This window comes from Mesocricetus auratus, unplaced genomic scaffold, assembly GCF_017639785.1.
Source record: "Mesocricetus auratus isolate SY011 unplaced genomic scaffold, BCM_Maur_2.0 Super-Scaffold_15014, whole genome shotgun sequence".
In the NCBI taxonomy this organism is placed as follows: domain Eukaryota; kingdom Metazoa; phylum Chordata; class Mammalia; order Rodentia; family Cricetidae; genus Mesocricetus; species Mesocricetus auratus.
The window spans coordinates 37,750,545-37,770,891 of NW_024429186.1; the positions used below are offsets into that span (position 1 = coordinate 37,750,545).

A 20,347-nucleotide genomic window follows, 5' to 3' on the forward strand; every position below is an offset into this window, starting at 1 on the left:
CTAAAACAAACATACAGCATCCTCATAGAAATGACTACCTTCTTAGCAGCTTAGAGAGTGACCTCAGAAAGTCGTTCTGACCTTGACCACCCAACAAGGATGGATGAGGAAATGATCCTAACTAGCATGCAGTTTTATGCTGAATACAGAACCTCGGATGTAGCAGTAATGAGGCAAGGAAGAATTGGGACCACTGCAACAATGAATGACGGCTTCTCATAGTAAGATGCTTGCAAATTTAAAAACAAAATTCATGGGAATCAGAATGGGTCAGTGACTTAAAGGAAACCCTCCCAAATCCAGAATATGATTTGTTGATAGTATGCCTTTCTGAACTGTTTGAATATATATGTCCGTGTCTTGCTTTTATTTGAGAAGTGAAGTTACGGGCTTAAGTGTGCTGCTCTTAGAGTTTGTCCTGACTCCCACTGGGACCTAGAAGTTGTCATTACTTACTTGCCAATCAGCAGATCAAATGTCTGTTCCATGACCTTCTGGATACCAAGTCGATCAATGTCTCTCATGGAAAAATACTGGATGTCATAATTCTTTAAAATAAAACTGGTGAGAGAAAAGGAAAGACTAGTTTTAAAGGCAGTTATGATAAATGCATATTTATGACTCTTGCCTTCATATTGACCTACAACAGGTAGGCAGGACTGGCCCAAAGCTTAACCCTTCTACAACTTACTGTTCAGGAGGGTCCACATCTCTTAGGCCAATGTACACAATACTTGGGGAAGAGAGACAAGGTTTGACCCAGGAAAATCCTGGCAGTTGTGGTACCTGTGAAGAGAGGAAATTCTTACTAAGATAATCACCATGTGATCCTAAGTATACTGTCATTTTCCTCTCCTGTCCACTGTATATGTTTAAAATGACACAAAACATGCTTGAGCTAGGAGAGAAAACTGTCCAACTGGAAAATGTTTCAGGGGGGCAGCTGCAAAATACAGGTTTCTTGAGAATGTTAAAAAAATCTTCTGAGCAGAGGTGGTGCACACCTTTAATTTCAGCACTTGGGAGGCAGAGACAGGTGGATCTTTGAGTTTGAGGCCAGCCTAGTCTACAGAGTCCAGGACAGCCAGGACTACACAAAGAAATCCTGCCTCAAACAAAAACCTCCAAAAAAGTCTAAGGTGATCAGTTTTGCCATTAACTACCTAGGTAACAGGAATATGCTGGTCAGTCCTTCCCACCCCTTTGCTCCTTATAGATTGTTTCTTTCATCTGTCCTGGCTTAGTTTGACTTCTCACTGAGGAGTGATAGAGTCTTGTCTGCTTCATACATAGACTCCCCTGTCTTTTGAAGAACTCAGAAGAATTGTACCCAAAGGCAAGCACGGTGTCACTTAGCCTCTAAATCTGTGTTTTAGAGTGTGGGAGCCTCTCTGACATAGCCCCTGGCTATGGAAGTGTCCAGTGATAACTACAGTTATCACTACTACAAACTGAATTCCTAACAGATTATGGACCCCCACTGAGACCTAGTTATCTTTGTAGCCCTACCACTGGTCCTGAGTAATGTAACAAGTGGAAGAGTTGGTTTAGCCACATTCAGTCAATCCTTCATCCAAGTCTCCATCAGATTCCCAAAGCCCCAGGATAACCCTGCAAGCCATTTACCTTCTCATTTTGGCCCACTTACCTTGTCCTGTAGTTCTCTGACAAGAAAGGAAAGTGGCTGTCCATGGATATTTCCAGATACAGTGGTGAGAGGTGTATTGATGTCAGCATGAGCATCAACCCAAATGACACAGAGATCTGGGCGGTGCCGGGCGTGGCCACTAATGGTACCTATTGCCAGGCTGCAAAGAACAAATATAATAATCTTCAAGGCTTTCTGCTCGGTAAACATAACCTCAGCCAACACTGCTTATACTCTGTCCCCAGGGCAAAGTCAGGGTCTGACCTGAGGCTGGGTTCCAATGAGATAAAAGTCCCTCAGTTGTACTTCTCAAAGGTTAACTTTTAAGTGGATTAGACCAGAGAAAGATGAAGCTTTACGAGTCAGTGTCCAGTCCCAGGGAACCCGACACCCTCTTCCAGAGTCTGGGGGCACTATACGCACGTGGCACACAGACATACAGGCAGGCAGAACACCCATGTCCATAAAAAAAGAATGCTGGTGACTGGCTGTCCTGCAGTGAGACGCTGCTGCTCCCCAGATCCACGTTAATCTGTCCATTCATTAGCTCTAACCCAGAAAAGGAGCTCAAATACTAACATTTGTCCAGTGAATGCAATTTAGTTAAGCAATGGGGTCTTGTGACAGTTTGCAGAAAATCTGCTTAAAACCTTTCATTGTGAAGAATCTGGAACATTAAAGGAGGTTTTATTGTCTGGTCAAGATGTTGCCTAGGCTGGTGTCCAAGGAGCTCATGTGCTCTTCCCACTTCAGCTTCCCAGGTAGCTGGGCTATAGGTGTGCGCCACTACATCCATTTTTTAAAGATAAAAATTAGGAAGCAGACTTGCAGGTGTAGCTAAGTGACCCTGCATTTGCCTTAGTATGTGTGAAGCCCTGAGTTTACGTCTGAGCACAACACACACAATCAGCTTTAACAGCCTGTGTGTAACACCTCTTAAAACCTGGAAAGTGGGGCTGTTAGACATTAAAGTTACAAGGCAGCCTCCACTCAATAAAAGTCATTCAATTATGCAGTCATTCCCTCCTGCTAGAACTTGACAGACTCTAAGACTCTGGCAACTTTTAGCTTTGAACTGGAAATAAGTAACTGGTTGCAGTCTACACAGCTATCGACAAAAAAAGCTAAAGGCTGTGGCTGTCACATTGAGGTCTCCAGTGAGACTTCACTCCAAAGGGGGGAAAGAAACAAAAGCGTTCCAAGACGGGACTGAGGTAGGAGGCAAGAGACCTGTCCTCTGCCCTGGTTGATCCCATCGAATGCCCAGTCATCTCTAGAGAACCCGAGTCCGACCATTTCTTATCCTGCCTGAATTTTTATTACTAAAGAGGAATCTACTTGCTTCGGTAGCTGGAGCAAAGGTTTAACTTCTGATAGTGATCTAGAAAGTTCTCTGAACACCTCAGGGAAACTTTCTAGGCTGAGTCAAAAAGAGAAACAGTGGATTTAGATGCCAGCTCTGCTACTTCCTGGCATTATGCCTAGAACAAGTTATCTAGCCTCTGTCCCACAGAGCTTCTAGCAATAAATGAGATAAAGCCATATCTCCTTGACGATATTGTTAGGAGGACTAACTGAAGGTAGCAGCAAGTGCTCGATGCCAGCACTGCAGCCCCTCCTTCTACTTTCACTGCTTAAGCTCGTACCACACTCCCTGGCGAAATCTGACTACACTAGCCCAGACTTCACCCACCTCTGAAATCCTGGAGTATCTGGTACTTTCCAGTTTTTCATTTAACATGTATTTATTTTATCTAGTCCTAATAGATCTCAGGTGAGCATTCTCATACTTTGAAAGCAATTCACTAAGAAAGGTTGAGAGGACTGACTGTATTACGCAGAGAATGGATTAGCATCCCAAGGAAGGGTCACTAACAAATGTAATAGCAAAAATGCTTATAAAAACATGTAAATTCAGTCTATGGATGGATCCTACCAGTTCTCCAAAACAGTTCAGTTTCTCAAGAGCCTTGCTTCGTCTACCTCCTCTTCACTTGCTGCGGTGCGCACGCATGGTCCTGTCTGTTGTGTATTTCTCTCCAAGTAAGGACACTGAAATAAAGAAACTAATCACTAAGCCCAAAGCACCCTTGCTCCCAGCTTACCTGTGGTCTCCTCCTATGGTGACACAGCTGTAACCGCCTGACACAGCTCTACTAACCACCTCAGCCAGTTCCTGGTTGGCAAGGCCCACTGAGCGAGGATACACTACCAGATTGTTGTACGGGTCATCTTTGGGGACTTTGGTAAAACTCAAATCTCCAAAGTCTTTTAGGTGGCATCCTAAAACAGAGCAACAAAAAGGGCTGCTGGTGCCAGTCCAGCTTCTGCTGGCCTGGGCTACGAGCAATTCCCCAGGACGGGCTGTGACGCATCACCCTCACTTTGTCAGAGAACAACTCCTAATGGCACCTGACTGGCAAGGTTAGCTCAATCCTTTGAAGTGGGTCCCCTTATGAACACCATTTCTAGAAGCTGCACATTGGACAGTGAAATCCAGAGCCATTATTAATCCAAGAATCACTGGCTAGGGAGAAAGCAAGTAGACTTCACATCTCAAGAGTTATAAAGTGGAATTAAAATAAAAACCCATCAGAGTATAAAGAAAATTAAGCACTGTTAATTTAGGACAAAAATACATGTGTTGAAATTCTCAAGGCCTTGGTTTGATCCTTGGCACTGCAAGAAAACAAATTCTCAGTTATTTTTGTCTAGAACAAAAGATCAGGCCGGGCGGTGGTGGCTTACGCCTTTAATCCCAGCACTCGGGAGGCAGAGGCAGGCAGATCTCTGTGAATTCGAGGCCAGGCTGGACCGACAGCCTCCAAAACAATACAGAGAAACTCTGTCTCGTAAACCCCCTCCCCCCCAAAAAAAAGGTCAGGAGCTGAGGCTGCAGAGATGGCTCAGCAGTTAGGAGCACTTTCTGCTCTTCCCGAGGACTGAGGCAGTGCTTACATCAGCTGCCTGTAACGACAGCTCCAGGAGATCTAGTGCCCTCTCCTGTCTTCTTCAGGCACCGGCGCACACATAGCATATATGCACGTACATATATACAAACATACATAATACTAAATGTCTTAAGTCAGGAACTAGGAATATAGCAATGGTAAAGTATTACCTAGCATGCACAAAACCCCTATGCACGTGGTAGCACTCCTCTGTACTTGGGAAGTGATGGCCGGAGGCTCAGAAGTTGTCACCATGGTTACATAAACAAGGTCAAGTCAAGCCAAGGCTACAAGACTTATCTAAATAATAAAAAATCAGGGGACATAAAGAAAAATAATCTAGCATTTATTTGTGACTTCAGGGACTCAAGTCCTGTTCTAGCTGCTTAATATAACTTTATTTCAGACAAAATAATGAGGCAACTAAAATAATGCCTAGTGCATAGATGAAGAGACATCAAATAAGGAACCTGACCAGTCACACACCTGCTAAGTGCCAAAATCAAAATCTATAGCTAACACATCTGTCTTTGGCTTTTGTTATTGTTATGTTACAGTTTTGTTTTGTTGAGACAGATCTCACTGTATATCCCTGGCCTGGAACTCATCATGTAAATCAGGCCGGCCTTCAACTCAAGAGATCCACCTGCCTCTGCCTCTGGAGTATTGGGAAAGTCATTCATCTCAACATTTGCAGAGACTGGTTAAAGATTTGGATTATGACTGGTGCTGAGTCATCATGAATTTAAACTGGACAATTTAGGAGCTTTCCTTTTGAATCCAACTCATTCTAATGCAAAACCTAGAGGGAATGTAAAAATGAGAAGTATTAACTCAAAACATAAAATCGTATGGCCAACAATGACCTGGAACATGAAGACCAACTTTTGTCATCAAAAATGGATAGTGGAAGCAAGACAGAAAACTTTATCCTCTCTCAAAGGATATAATTTGGTTAAAATTTTTATGAGCCTTTTGATCACTCACTGCACTGTTAATAATTATAAAATGCCCCAAAAGAGATGCAGTCAAATAAAGAAGAAACTACAGGGAAGTAGAAGATGACTATGACAACAGTCTGAAGACACTAAGAATTGCTCTAGTCTTCTTGTCTGTTGTGATAAATGCCATGACCAAAATTAACCAGGGGAGGAGCCTATTTGGCATACATATCTCAGGTCACAGTCCATCACTGAGGGACATCAGAACAGGAATTCAACGCTGGGACCTGGAGACAGGAATTAAAGCAGAGACCATGGAGGGGTGCTGCTTGCTAGCTTGCTCTCCATGGCTTGCTCATGTACAACCCAGGACCACCTGTCCAAGGAGGCACTACCCACAGTGAGCTGGACCCTTCCATATCATTCATCACTCAAGAAAATGCCTCACAGCTGGGCATAGTGACACATCCCTTTATTCCCTTTATTCCCAGCACTTAGGATGCCAGAGGCTGGTGGACTTCTCTGAATTTCAAGTCAACCTGGCCATCATAGGGAGTTCCAGACCAGCCAGGGTTACACAGAGAGATCCTGTCTCAAACGACAAACAAAAACAGAAACTGCCCCCATAGGCTTGCCGATAAGCCAGTCTAATGGAGACAATTCTTAATTGGCATTCCCCATTCCTAGATGACTCTAGCTTCTGTCAAACTGACAAAATAACCAACAAACTCAAGAACCAACAGAAAAATGCTCAAATAAAACAGTTGTTTTTAAAAGGCTTGTGGGTAGAGGGCTGGTAGATCGCTCAGCAGTTGAGAGCACTTGCTGCTCATACAGACACTGTTTAGTTCCCAGCACCCACATGGTGACTCATAACCACTTATAACTCCAGTTCAAGGTGATCTGACACCTTCCAGCTCCTGCACATACATGGTGCACATATGTATGCTTGGACACACAAAGTTGGGAGGAGGGTTGGGCAAGGTGGCTAATGGGCTAAAGGCTCTTGTCTCCCAAGCCTGACAACCTGAGTCTAATCTGATTCCAGAACACACATGGTGGGTGGAGAGAACCAATTCCCCAAAGTTGTCCTTTGTCCTCTTATACATGTACCACAGCACACACGTGCTCTCAATAGATTAATGTAAAAAATAGTTTGGGAATTCACAGACAAGTATTTTTCACATTTGTGTGACTGGTGAGGTATCTAAGAGCACTAGCTGATCTAGGAAACAGGAGTTCTGTTCCCAGTGCCCATACTGGGTAGCTAGCTCACAGCCTCCTCTAACTCTAGGTCATCTGAAACCTCTTCCAGACTCCCAGTCACCTGAATACATATGGCACACACACAGACAGACACTCTGAGGTGTAAAATCCCCTAGAGCTGGCATTACAAGAGGCTGTGAAGCTAGTGTGGATGCCGGGAACTGAACTTCCGTTCTCTGGAATAGTAAAGTGCTCTTAACCTCTGAGCCATCGATCCTGAGTGATTCCTATTCTAGTGTCTCTACTTGTTTGTCTCAGTGACTTCCTTACATCACATCAAGCATGAGGTTCTTAATGTGGTGTAAGAAAATGGAACATATCCGGTGTTTTATAATACTACAATATTCACTATAAAAGGTGTGGTGGCTATTAGTTGTCAATTTCTCTACATCTGAAACTAAAATCCTAAAGGCACACCTATGAAGGATTTTTTCTTAATTGAATCCAGATCTTTTGAGGTGGGAAGACCCACCTTTAATCTGTGCCACACCTTCTGCTGGCAGCTGATAACAAAGAACACGGAAGAAAACCCCCCTCCCCCATCTCTCTGTGTGCTTCCTCTCATGCTCGCTAGCAAGTCCCCTTTCCTTCACTGGCATGGAAGCCTGCTTCTTCAGCACTCCAGGTATATACTGAAACCCAGCTGAGGGGCTGGAGAGATGCCTCAGCAGTTAAGAGCACTGGCTGCTCTTCCAAAGGACACAGGTTCAATTTCCAGCACCCACATGGCAGCTTGTAACTGTTAACTCCAGTTCCAGGGGATCTGACACTCTCATGCAGACACACATACAGGTAAAATCCCAATGTTCACTAAATAAATCCAAAAAAAAAAACAACCCAGCTGAAACACCCAGATTCATGGACTGAACAAGTACTGAATTTTTGGGCCTTCCATTGGTAGACAGCCATTGTTGGACTAGCTAGACCACAGCCTGTAAGCCATTCTAATAAATCATATATATATATATATATATACGTATAGTCACTCTATAAGTTGTTTCTCTAGAGAACCCTAATACAAAAGGTTATAATAATGTTAATATTAACTTTCAAAACTACTTGTCAAACCTTTAACTCAGAAATCTTCTAATGACCAATAAGAAAAACAAGGATATTAAGGTCCCAGCAGATAAGATAAGTAATAAAACTTAGGGAACACTCAACCCAATCAAGGATACCAGGGTGTAAATGGAGATAAGCCTGACAGAAAACAGTATTCTACTCACATGCACTTAACAGAAAGGAGCTGCACAGGTCTAAAGAGAACTGGCAATCTTCCTGCAGTACTCCAGGTAGGACAGACTGCATTTCATAAGAGGGTTTTGGCCATTAACTGTGCAGATCTGGGACTAGGCAGTCACTCTCCATGCGGTACCTCGGGGGTGGGGGTGGGGGAATTGCTTAGCATGCATAAGATCCTGCATTTGATCCGACACTAACCAACTGCTGGAGATCATTCAACAGATTCATTTGCACACACAATGTGGGCTCTAAGATTACCAACTCTGGAGGACTGGATAGATATCTCAGTGATTAATAACACTGACTGCCCTTCCAGAAGACCCAGGCTCAATTCCCAGCATCCACATGGTAACTCACAACTACCTATAACTCCAGTTCTAGAGGATTTGATGTCCTCTTCTGGTCTCTGCCGGCACCAGGCATTCAGGCAAAAACACCCAGACATATAAAATATTTTTTAAAATATTATCTATTTACCGATTCCTTTTCAACAAACACCTTCCTGTTTCCCACTTACTCCCCAGATGCCTGAGACAACACCCACAGGGCTTTTTTTTTTTTTTTTTTTTTTTTTTGGTTTTTCAAGACAGATTTTCTCTGCTCACTCTGTAGACCAGGCTGACCTGGAACTCAGGTCTGCTTGCCTCTGCCTCCCTAGTGCTAGGATTAAAGGCGTGCGCCACCAACGCCCGGCCCCACAAGGGCTCCTTGACAGTGCATACTGGAAGGAATATTTCTCAATCTAATTGTGCCCAGCTGCACGCATTTTTGATAATTTACATAGTCTACACAAGTGTGGCCATGAAAACTTGATGGTCTCTGCCTCGTGTTCCCACAAAACTAAAAGGCAGCCCCTATAGGGGCTTATATCTTGAAGAGCCCTTCCCAAGTGACCTGGTACTCATGACTGACTCCCTAACTCCGCTCTTTAATCTGCACAATACGAGTACCAGGTAAAGAGTAGAGACAATGACCGCTGGAGTCAAGGAAGGGCCTTCTACAAGTACAATTTGTACCCATGCTGTTTTGCTGTGTGTTTTTCCTCTTCCTTTATAGGCAATAGAAATTCTTTGTAAGAACAAGTAACAATACAGGCTCCCATGTTACTCCCCAAACCTGGCAACTGTGTTCTTGCAGGCCCTTTACACATAAACAGATGGAAATTAGATGGAATAGGCTAAGTTGCTTTACAGCTAACTACTCAAAATACAGCTTGAATACATCCATATCTGTGTACCACCCAGGTAAACAGCAGGCTTTGCTCTGTAGTGATTCAGGGGCCTGGCTTGTGGTTGTCATTCCTCAGGCTTTGCTTTTCTGTGTCTAAGAACAGGTTTCCCCAGGTTCAACACAGCAGGAACAGAGAAGGCCCGTTCAAACCTTTGGTCAGCAGAAGGGCCCAGATCACCCCAACAACAAGGCCTCACTATACACATCACTAAGCCAATGCTTCGAAAGCTGAGTCAATTGAGCAGTGAAGTTTTGTCTCCTCCACCATGTTCACCTGGCCTTTCACCATCAGACATCTTCAGACATCCGAACAGCCTTTAACACAACCAGCAGGGTGCTGAAAGTGCTTCCCAGGACCGCAAATGTGTTGATTGTAACGGTTGCTATTTTAATTAATCAATATGTATTTGAACCAGGCATGGTGGTGTATGCTTTCAATCCCAGCACCTGGAAGGCAGCGGCAGGCAGATCTCCAAGTTTCAGCTCTAGTTTGAGGCCAGCCTGGTCTATGTAACAATTCCAGGACAGCTGGAGCTACATAGTCAGACCCTATATTTAAAAAGAAAAGAATGTTTGAGCCTAATAATAATGACTTAAAACTCATGGTCTAAAACTGTAACCACATACACTGGGGCAAGAGTCCCAGCCCTTTGTCACCAGAGTTCATTGAAGAGTGACATCTCAAAGGACAGTGAATTTCTAAGCTCTCCCTGCCAGTTGTGTTGATATGGTAATAAGATTGAGCATGTAACAAGAAGAGCAGGCCATACTAGGGGATTTACAGATACCTAAGGCATCTTTGTGGTTTCTCTCTCCATCCTTTTATGTTTTCTTTGAAACAGATGTTGTAACCTAAGACTTCCCAAAACTTGTTTATCATATGTTTGATGAACAGTTTTGGATGAGAAGAACTAACACAGAGACACAATAAATGAAATAATTTAAAGGTAAAAATACACTTATTGTTTGAGTTGCTGACGTGAGTTTCACTTAGAAAATCATTACATGGGGGCTAGAGAGATGTCTCAGGGGTTAAAATGCACTTGCTGCTCTTGCAGTGAACCTAGCTATGATTTCTAGCACCCACAGGGAAGCTCAACTGTCTGTAACTCCAATTCTAGGGGATCTGATGTCTCTTCTGCCCTCAGGCACGAAGCACATACATGATGCAATCCATACATGCAAGCAAAACATACTTAAAATTGATTTAAATTTTTCTAATTGCATGAATTTTGGCTTGAATTTGGGACTCTGAAATAACTCTAAACATAACTTTTCCGCTTAGTATTATTACCTATTTGCGTGAAGCAGCATTCCCAAAGTCAATAATAGAATAAAAAATCAACTTTGAAAAACATTGACAGTAACTACATCCTGCAAAATCAAATATTCAGCCAAGATTTATTTTTTAATACAGATTTGCCTGGAACTCACTGTGTCCCTTGATGGCCTCAAATTTGCAATGGTTCTCTTGCCTTAGCATCTCTCCAGCACTAGAGTTATTTATAGGCATGAGCCAGCATACCTGGTTCATGATTTAATTCTAATTCTGTATGTACAACTAGACACATCCATCTCATGAGTATGGATTTCCTATTGTCTCTAATGTTAAAATATGTACACTTAGGGGTTGTTCAAAGCAAATTGTTATTAGAAAAGGTTTGATTTGTATACCTATATATCTAAAATTGCAGCTATTTTTTTCTCAGGTGAAAAGTGACAGGAGGAAGAAGTTTAAGCCCTAGTCTGGACCTTATCGGCATGGTTGAGGGCTAACATCTGGCCTTCCATGCAGAGACAACTTTCCTCGAAACTGGAATGTGCCCACACAACCAGTGCCCGCCAAAAAGTACGTGGAAAGAAACGTCCTGCCATGGCTTCTTAGAAAGGGAACCGTTCCCCCTTGTGCCTTCTTTTCATCTCTCCTGCTTCCAGAAATGAGTATGCAACCATTAAGTAAAGGCCTTGCCAATTAAGAATCTGGGCTTGAGGACAGAGCCACCAAACCATCTCAAGACCTCTCTCCAGATTGTTTACTTGAAAGCGAAATTTTTTTTCAGTTGCTGCTATCTCAGTTTCTTAGCTACCCAATACAGGGATTGGATGCAGACTCTAATGATAGAGGAAAAACCGGTTCTTGTTATTACAACTAATTTGGGAGATGGTGAGAACTTAGAGCTCGTAGCTGAGTCAGTAAGGGCTTGAGATCATAGATAAGGAGTCTCCATGAGAAATGTGAGCAAGAATACAGTAGGATCTTCAGAGGAAGTTGGTGCTGAAGACCATGTGTATTTTGTTTTTAATTTTCTGAGACAATATCTCACTGTGTATATGAAAACGGCTTCTGCCTCAGCCTCTAGGGTACTGACTGGGTCTAAGGGTCTGAGCCACTGTGCCTGCTAGACTGTATAAGTTGTCCTTTGACTTTTAAATGCACACTGTACCAACACAGCTAAAAATGTTTTGTAAAGGTCTGGAAAGTTAAGAGTTCTTGCTACTCTTTCAGAGGTCCCAAGTAAGATTTCCAGCACTGTCTGTAACTCCAGCTCTAGGGGATCCAATACCCTCTTCTGGCCTGCAAGAGCACCAGGTACCCATGTGGTACACATACATGCAGGCAAAACACGTAAAACAAAAGTAAATGAACAAACCTCTTTTTAAGGATAAAAAAGAAATGGATCACTATTAGCACGTTCAAGGTATGACTGGCAGTAGGGAAATCTGAAAATGGTTATTTCTCAACTCAAGCCTCAGCTCCCATTTCCCTAGGACAGATGGCCCATCCCACAGGGGGATATGGCTCCAGCCGGTCCAAAGCAGTGCAGTACTTGGGTTTCATGCTAGATTCTTGGTATGGTTTTGAATACGCCCTTTCAAGATCATGTGTTGAAAACTTACTCCTAATGTACCCGTGGTGGGAAATGGGGCTTGATGTCAGAAGAGTGTGTTTCGTCTCCTGGAATTGGAACTACAATATGGAGAAGCATGTGGATGCTGGGAACCAAATCCCAGTCCTCTGTAAGAGCAGCCAGCACTCTTAACCACTGAGCCATCTCTCCAGCCTGAGCTAATTAGGAATTTTGATAAATGCTATGGAGGTGGGAGTTCTTTTTTAAAGTTATTTTTGGCACATGGGTATCCAGTTGTCTTGATACCATTTATAAAAGACTATTCTTTTCCCTATTGACTTGTGTCAGTCAAGAAAAGAAAAGTCTTATAAACAGCATTCTAGGAAACTACTACTGGAATTGTCAAATAATGACAATTTCCTGGGAGCTGTGCGACTATGCTAAAACCCTGAAGTAGAAGGTCCACCCCTTTGAACACAGCAATCTTGATTAGGGCTCCGGATGGGTTCTGTTACATTAATACTCTAGATCTGCGTCAGGGTCTTTGTACGTAGTGTTCTCTGCCTGAAATAGTGTTCTCTCAAATTTGCTCAGATTCCTTTCCTTCCTGCCCAGGTCTGCTCACTTAGCCCCTTCCAACGAAGCCTCCTATCTCAGCTGCTGTGTTTACCCATCCCTGACCTTTGCTATCCCCATCCCTGGCTTCTCCTTACTCTATAAATGCTCACAGCCACTGACATACTTCCCTCGGTTTTACATTTCTATTTCCGAGCACTGTTGACAGAAACTTGTTTTGTTTACTTGGGTTAAGTCTAGCATCTAGAATTTAGCGACACTCCAATGCAAATATGCAAATGCATTACAACTCTGCACACACATCAGTAAATGAATATGCTCATCATTTTTTGTTTTGAGACAGGCTCTCACCAGCTAGCCCTCTAAGTCACTACCTAGACCAGAATGGCCTCAAACTCATATCTACCTGCCTCTGCCTCCCAGTTAAAAACATGCACCCCTATACCCAGCTCATAGTTCTAGTACCTAAAGGATGACCTTAAGAAAAATAAACTTGGGGCTGGAGAGATGGCTCAGTGGTTAAGAGTGTTGGCTGCTCTTCCAGAGGACCTGGGTTCAATTCCCAGCACCCACATGGCAGTTCACAACTGTCTGAAACTCCAGTTCCAGGGGATCTGATACCTTCACATCAATGCACATAAAATAAAAGTTAAATAATTTTAAAAAAGAAAGAAAATAAATAAACTTAAGCTAGACATAGTACCACATGCCTGTAATTCTAACTCAGGATGCTAAGACAGGAAGATTGTGAACTTGAGGTCAGCTTGGGATATATAGTGATATTCACTGAAAGAGCAGAAAGGAGGGAGGAAAGAGAAAAAACTTGGGAAGATGTGAAAAACTTTCAAAACAGATTTGAGGCATACTTAATAGATATTTTAAGTTCAGTGTGTTTTAATGGCTATATAGTTCTATAACCACCACACTAAGAACAGAATGAAAAAAAAATCCAAGTCACAATAGGTAGATTATTATTAAGAACTTGAAGATATCTATAAGCAAATCAAGACTTTAGATTGCTATTTCCAGAAGTCGTAGTAAGGAATGTGACAGTTCAGAAATCAAAGTGTCTATCAGAACAGGAAGTTGCTGAAATACAAAAGGATTAAGATACAGTCCAAGATGAAAGGCCACAGAAGCCAAATTGAACTAACTCACAAAAAGATCGTGTAAGGAGGTTGGGGCAGAAGATCAAAAATGTATTTAAAAAGGCCTTCACAGGACTCTTTCTCATAAGGATGAACTAGCTTACTTAGGGGGCTTTAAGCTGCCACAACAGAAACCTGCCTGAGCAGAAAAGCAACATAGTCTTGAGACTTGCCCAGAAATCATTAAAGGGGATCGTTAAGAATTTAAATCTAAAGCCAGGCCTGATGACACAGACCTGTAACCTTAGGACTAGAGAGGCAAAGGCAGAGGGATTGTTGCAAGTTTGAGGTCACCCTGGAGTTCCAGGCCACCCAGGGTTATAAAGTAAGACACACTAACTTAAAAAAAAAAAAGGCCAGTGACACCCACAATACAGAATGCTCCAATGAAGGTACTGGAATTCCAAATCAAAATTTGCTATGCATGCTTTCCTTGGTGGAACCTAGGTCAAGCAGCCCCAGCTTTAGCTGTAATGAAAACAGGGTCAAATGTGCAAACTGAAGAACGAGAGAGAGAGAGAGAGAGAGAGAGAGAGAGAGAGAGAGAGAGAGAGAGAGAGAGAGAGAGAGAGAGAGAGAGGTACTGCTGTTAAGGCTCAGAGGCATCCGTACATCTGCTCCAGAGTCTACTTAAGCTCTGACCACCATGGAAATCCCCCCCCTTTTGTCATCACAGTAGAAGGAATGTTCTGTGCTTAGAGGTAGCAACAGGACACAAGGAACACTTTGAGGTCTCATTTTGTAATTACCGGAATGTGACTCAGCTATGATAATGAAGAGGCCACAAGTTACTAAGGCTGCTATATAAAAGTACTCCATAGTGTTAGCCAGCCACAGGGGGCTGGAATTCAAGAAGCCACATGGGGATTTTCTGGTCCCTCATCACTAAGCTCACATTGTTTTTCCCAAGACATTTTTTTCTTATTGAGTCCACTGGGCACTTTTTCCGATAGCAGGAGAGTCTGTTTTACTAATGTGAGACAGAAAGCCTGCGGTAGTCACTTAACCATTAGAGATTTTAAGTATGAGAGATCTGTGAAGTCAGCATCTGTATTGGCTTTCAGCGGTTAAGAGCAGCAGGAGGCACACACTGGACTGATGGCTCAGCCTGGCTCCCTCCCACCATTCCGATGAAACTCTCCTGTTCATGCCCAGGGAGCTGCCATCCTTTATTTTGCTAGACTTCTTATCACACAGCTGCTTGCTTTATTCCCCAAACGTCCTTTTCCTTAGGTCAACACTTCACTCTCTCCCTTGACCGGTCCTTCCTAGGTCCCTTCCTGGGAGACCCGAAAACACAAATGATGTGTCTCTGGCTTTTGTTCATTATGGCAGGCGCAGATGACCAATCGAATTTTGTGTGTGCATGTGTGTTTCTATGTGACACAGCCCAGGGGTCTTGATTGGGGTTGTTTTCTGACAGTTAAAGAATTAAGAGGCAGGGGAAATCTGAGTGCAATAGGGTTACAGCAGAGCAATCTCAGACACAGCAAAGAACAGACAGAATCCTCGGCTGAAGGTGGTTATTGGGGGTGAGGAAACACATGTAACATACCCACAGAGAAAAACACCCTCTGCAAAGATGGAAAAATCCAGTCTCTTGAGGGCTAGGGGTTAAGTCCTCGAAGAACTGGTCGGTTTGTAGAAAGAGGATGGTTGATTGGCACACAACGGTCATATAACATGTCCTGGACCTGGCTTTGAACTTATTCAATCAGTCCATTAGCAGGGGCCTTTCGGCGGGAGACAAAAGTCTACAAGGTCTTTGTTTTAAGCTGCCAGACTTTGTCTCAGGCATGGCACCTTGTCAATCTACCTACCATGGAAGTCCAACTCCCACTCTCTACGTATGTGCACCTTGTGCACGCCTGGTGCCCATGGAGATCAGAAGAGGACATCAGAGCCCCTGCAATTAGACAGCTGTGAGCAGCCATAGTGGGTGCTGGTAACCAAACCTGCTCTACAAAAGCAGCAAGTGTTCTTCATTTCTGAGACATTTCTTCAACCCGCCTCCATTCTTGCAGTCGCCCCAACGATGACCTTCCTCTAGAAAGCCATGCTTGCCTCTCCACCTTTGTTCTAGTGCCTCATCTGCCTTCTGAAAACCCATCATGTTCCAAACCAAGTTTATTTCATCTTCAAATCGGTTTCTCTGTCAGGCATGGTGGTGCACACTTTTAACCCCAGGACTCTGGAGGGAGAGGCAGGTATCTCTCTTCAAGTTCAAAGACAGTCTGGTCTATATAGCAAGTTCTAGGACAGCCAGAGATACATAGAGAGACCATTCCTCGAACAACAACAATCTGCTTTTCTTCCTATCTTGTTTTTTATTTCACACAATCTCATATAATCTAGTTACTAAAGTCCAAAGACATCTCAAATCTCTACCTTGTCAAAGGCCTTCTCTCCTTTAAAATTTGACCTTTGCTAATCAGAGAGTGCACAAGTGACTACAGTTGTTTTGATATTGAACTAGGGTGGGCTCTCAATAGTGCAGCTGGCTTTGAGTCCTTATGTCCCTGTAAGTAACCCCTCACCATCCTCCTGGAAGTCAGCCTAATGAATTCACTGGTTCACCAACTTGACTTTGGTGGTTTTCTTTACTTTCATCTGTCTTTGGTTCCCTATTGTGGCCCCACATAAAAGGGACACATTAGGTGGTTTCATTCTTCCTGATTTTGTAAGATGAGTGGCCCTTGGAATGACTGTTTCACAGGAAGAGTGAACAAAGATACTTCACCCAGATTCTGCATTCCCATTGTCAAAGCTCTCTATTGACTGTAAATTTTGTATTCAGAGCACCAGAAAAGATGTGAATGGCCCTAATGACAATGGAGGACAAGCTAGAAATATTTGGGTTAGATGTCATACAAGTATTAAAATGTGGTGCCTGTAGACATGGCGTTTATCTTTAGGTTAGACTTCTGGTCCTAAAAGCCTAAATACTACCTTAATTACAAGACAGAAACTTGCAAATCTGACTACAAGGAGGCCTGTAAAAATGCACAGATTTATTGAGCCCTGCCTCAGATCTAGGGAATCAGAATTCTTCCATGGAGGAGTTTAGGAACTGCTTTTAACAAGTCACCCAAGTGATTTCATAATTAGGTAGTTCTGAAAAACCCTTCTGGGGGCTGGAGAGATGGCTCAGAGGTTAAGAGCACTGACTGCTCTTCCAGGGGTCTTGAGTTCAATTCCCAGCAACCACATGGTGGCTCACAACCATCTACAATTCAATCTGGTGTATATGTAATAAATAAATCTTTAAAAAAGAAAAACCCGTCTATGTCCTGATTACGATACAAACCTGTTTATCCGAGAGGAAATGATTTGGAGAGAGGCAACATGTGACACTGATAACTCGGAAGCATCTCAAGACTGAGTTAAGGAAAGCTACCACGTTATGGGAGAAGGCTGGCTGCAATTAAAGCTGGGGCTAGTTAGCATCCTTGGCTGCACGTGTCATTCACTTTACAATATTTGCAACAAGACTTTCCCTGAAGACTCCCTGATGTTTCTCTGCAGAAGGAATCTAAAGGATACCAGATGGTACAAACCACTTACAGGTGCGAAGCTGATACCACAGGACCAGGATATGAGATACATTTCTAAACAGGTCTGTTTCCATTCCTGAACATTGCGAATCCAACCACTTACCCAATATGGAGAGCCTCTTCAGCAAGCCAGCTTCTCTAACGGCAACTGGACCATCTTCCACTCCTTTCTTTTTCTGTGAATCACAAATCCCACAGACAAGGAAAGGTTGAGAAAAGGGGCAGAAACACTTAGACATAATGATGCTGCAATGAGCGCCTAACGAACTCCTATGCAAACTGCCACAGCATCAAAACTTCCAAGGTAGAGGTCTAGTCATTTCGTTAAATGCTTAATGGATTGAGGAGGGAAAATTCCATCGTTGAAAGCAAACCAACCTTCTGAGTCTCTCACTGAGAGCCGGACCAGGAGTCCCAGATTAGGAAAGGGTTGAGTGGGCAATGATCCGGTGGCTGAGACCGTGTTACTGACCGGGCTTTTTCATCTGTGAGCTCGCCCTGGCCTCCCCGACAGCAGGTTTCTTTCATTGAGGACGAACAAAGCACCTGGGGTTCTCCCGCAGCTGGCGAAGCCAGCATTGATTTCTTTCCAGGTTAATGCTCTTTGGGCAAGAATAGATCTTGAAGCCTTCCTTAATCACCCCGGTCGAAGTCTCTAACCTCTCGGACAATTTTCCAACGACCCCGGTTTTGCCTTTTCCAGCTCTCCAAGGAGTCCCTCTTCTCTTCCCTTCCTTTTCCTCCCCTTAACCACTCCAAGCTGGAAATACCGATCTCCTCGTTGTCCCGGGGGGCCGCAGAAGCCCGCCCTCTCGATGCCCACTGCCCTCCTTCACCCCTCCCGTCCCACGTCTTCATCTGGGTCAGGGAAAATCCCAAGTGCGCTCCGGTACCAGCCGCGGAAACCCGCGAGCTTCCCCCACTCCCCGCGGCGTTACTCCTCATTCTCGCCTCCCACCCCACTCTCTCTGCTCCGTCCCGCCAGCTCAGGTCCCAGCTCTCACCTGTCCCCGAGAGAAAGGGGCTCCCACCACAGCCACGGAGTGGGCAGATCTCTTCAGGACGCAATGCACTTGCGCGCGGAGGAGACTCGAGATGCTGCCCCTCAAAAACATGGTTGGCAGGGAGGGGCTCACCATAGGAGCAGCTGTTCCGTGCGACTCAGAATCTCGAGTGAGCTCCGCCACCCCTCAGCTTCACTGCCTTACTTGGCAGTGATGAGCCCCGCCCTGTGATGTCAGCATCGCTTGGACACGCCCCCGACCAGCCCTGGTGCACCTTCTCGGAGGACCACTTCTCTCCAGGGCTTGGGACACGCCCCCTGTGGGCGTGCCCTCTTCCCCTGGGCGCGCGCCCGATGCTTAAGCCTCGAGGACCGGATCTAATTAGGTGTTGTTCGGAGTAGCAGGTGTGTAGTTTCCGGGGAAATAGAGGTCCTCGCCAGGTTGGAGATCTCGGTGGAAAACGCGAATTCGATACACGATCTCTAGGTTTCTTCATACACATTTACCTGCCACAATCGCTATCTCGGCTGAAGAGTTGATGCTGGCCATGGTCGGGTCTCACCCGGCATCATCTGCCAGCCCACACCAACCCGGCATCCATCTGCAGCTTTCCATGCCAAAGCTTGAAAATCCTAGAAACATTTACCCCATCTTTGAACCAGTCAAGTCTCAGCAGAATCCTCTGAGTCTGGCTTCTTAGTAAAGACTCATCATCTACTTCAGATATTCCTGATGGGGAAGTTAGGATTTACTAAGCAACTACTTCCGAGGTGTTCTTAATTTTTTTTAAACAAAGCTTTATTTCTTTTTTGTATGTATGAGTGTTTTGCCTGTATGTATGTTTGTACACCATATTTCATATATGTGCCCGGGGAAGTGAGAAGTGGATATTGGATTTGCTGGAACTGGAATTACAGACCGTTGTAAGCCACCATGTGGGTGGTGGGAATCGAACCCAAGTCCTTTGCCAAAGCAACAAGTGCTCTTATCTGCTGATCCACCTCTCCAGCCCCTGTTTTCAATTCTTTACATGATTAATGAGAGCACTGGTTATTAAAGGTCAACAATACCAACACACTTGGACCATTCTAAACTAAAAGGAGGCTAAAACAAATCCAAAAATACCAAACAGCTACTCGTGGCTTTAATAATAAAATGTATTTTCTGGGCTATGCAGTTAAGAGCACACACTGTTCTTGCAGAGGATCTGAGTTTTGTAGCCTGCAATTCCAGCTTCTGAGGAATCTGATGCTTTTTGCCTCAACAGACACTGCAAGGTAGGGAAGATAAAAGGATTTGAATTCTTTGCTGTAAACACAAGTTTTCAGTGTTTGGTAGAATAGACATATTTAATATTTCATACAGTGACAAGACTATTAACACCACACTCTTAACTGTAACACTATAGCAAACAAAAATCTAGACCTATTTATTTCTCAAATCCATTTTTCCTAAAGACATCTGAAATTTATTTCACCTGATGCCAATTTGTGTGCTTTTTTTCTAAAGCAGTTCAGATGTCTCCATAGCAACACTAACTCCAAGGTGCTTGGTATAAAGAAGGCCAGGATAGCTAACACATGTATCTCCCCACCCTCTGCTGGTTTAATGTGCTGTAAACAAAATCAGCACAATATTGCTTGAACCTGGCAAGGCTGTGATTCTTTAAGTGGCTTTGATTTTTGTTTTAAGATTTATTATTATGTACATGGTGTTCTGTTTGCATGGATGCCTGCACACCAGGAGAGGACATCAGATCTCATTATAGATGGCTGTGAGCCGTCACGTGGTTGCTGGGAATTGACTCAGGACCTCTGGAAGAGCAGCCAGTGCTTTGAACTTCTGAGCCATCTCTCCAGCACCCAGGACTTCGGGTTTTTATTGCTGTGACTAAACATCGTGAACAAAGCAACTTGAGGAGGAAAAGGTTTACTTCAG

General features: G+C 43.8%; 1 protein-coding gene across 1 annotated transcript in view; it reads right to left on the bottom strand.

Annotated features, from left to right (window-relative positions):
• The window catches only part of Arg2 (arginase 2), a 23,203-nt gene extending 4,601 nt beyond the window's left edge, over positions 1–18,602 (bottom strand). The window contains exons 1-6 of the mRNA XM_005072738.4: positions 18,410–18,602; positions 17,509–17,581; positions 3,754–3,931; positions 1,649–1,808; positions 692–786; positions 457–561 (exon numbers count right to left, since the gene is read on the bottom strand). Coding sequence (XP_005072795.1) covers positions 457–561; positions 692–786; positions 1,649–1,808; positions 3,754–3,931; positions 17,509–17,581; positions 18,410–18,544 — 746 coding nt within the window. The 5' untranslated portion in view covers positions 18,545–18,602. The remainder of the gene's footprint in view (positions 1–456; positions 562–691; positions 787–1,648; positions 1,809–3,753; positions 3,932–17,508; positions 17,582–18,409) is intronic.
• Between the last annotated feature and the right edge of the window lie 1,745 nt (positions 18,603–20,347).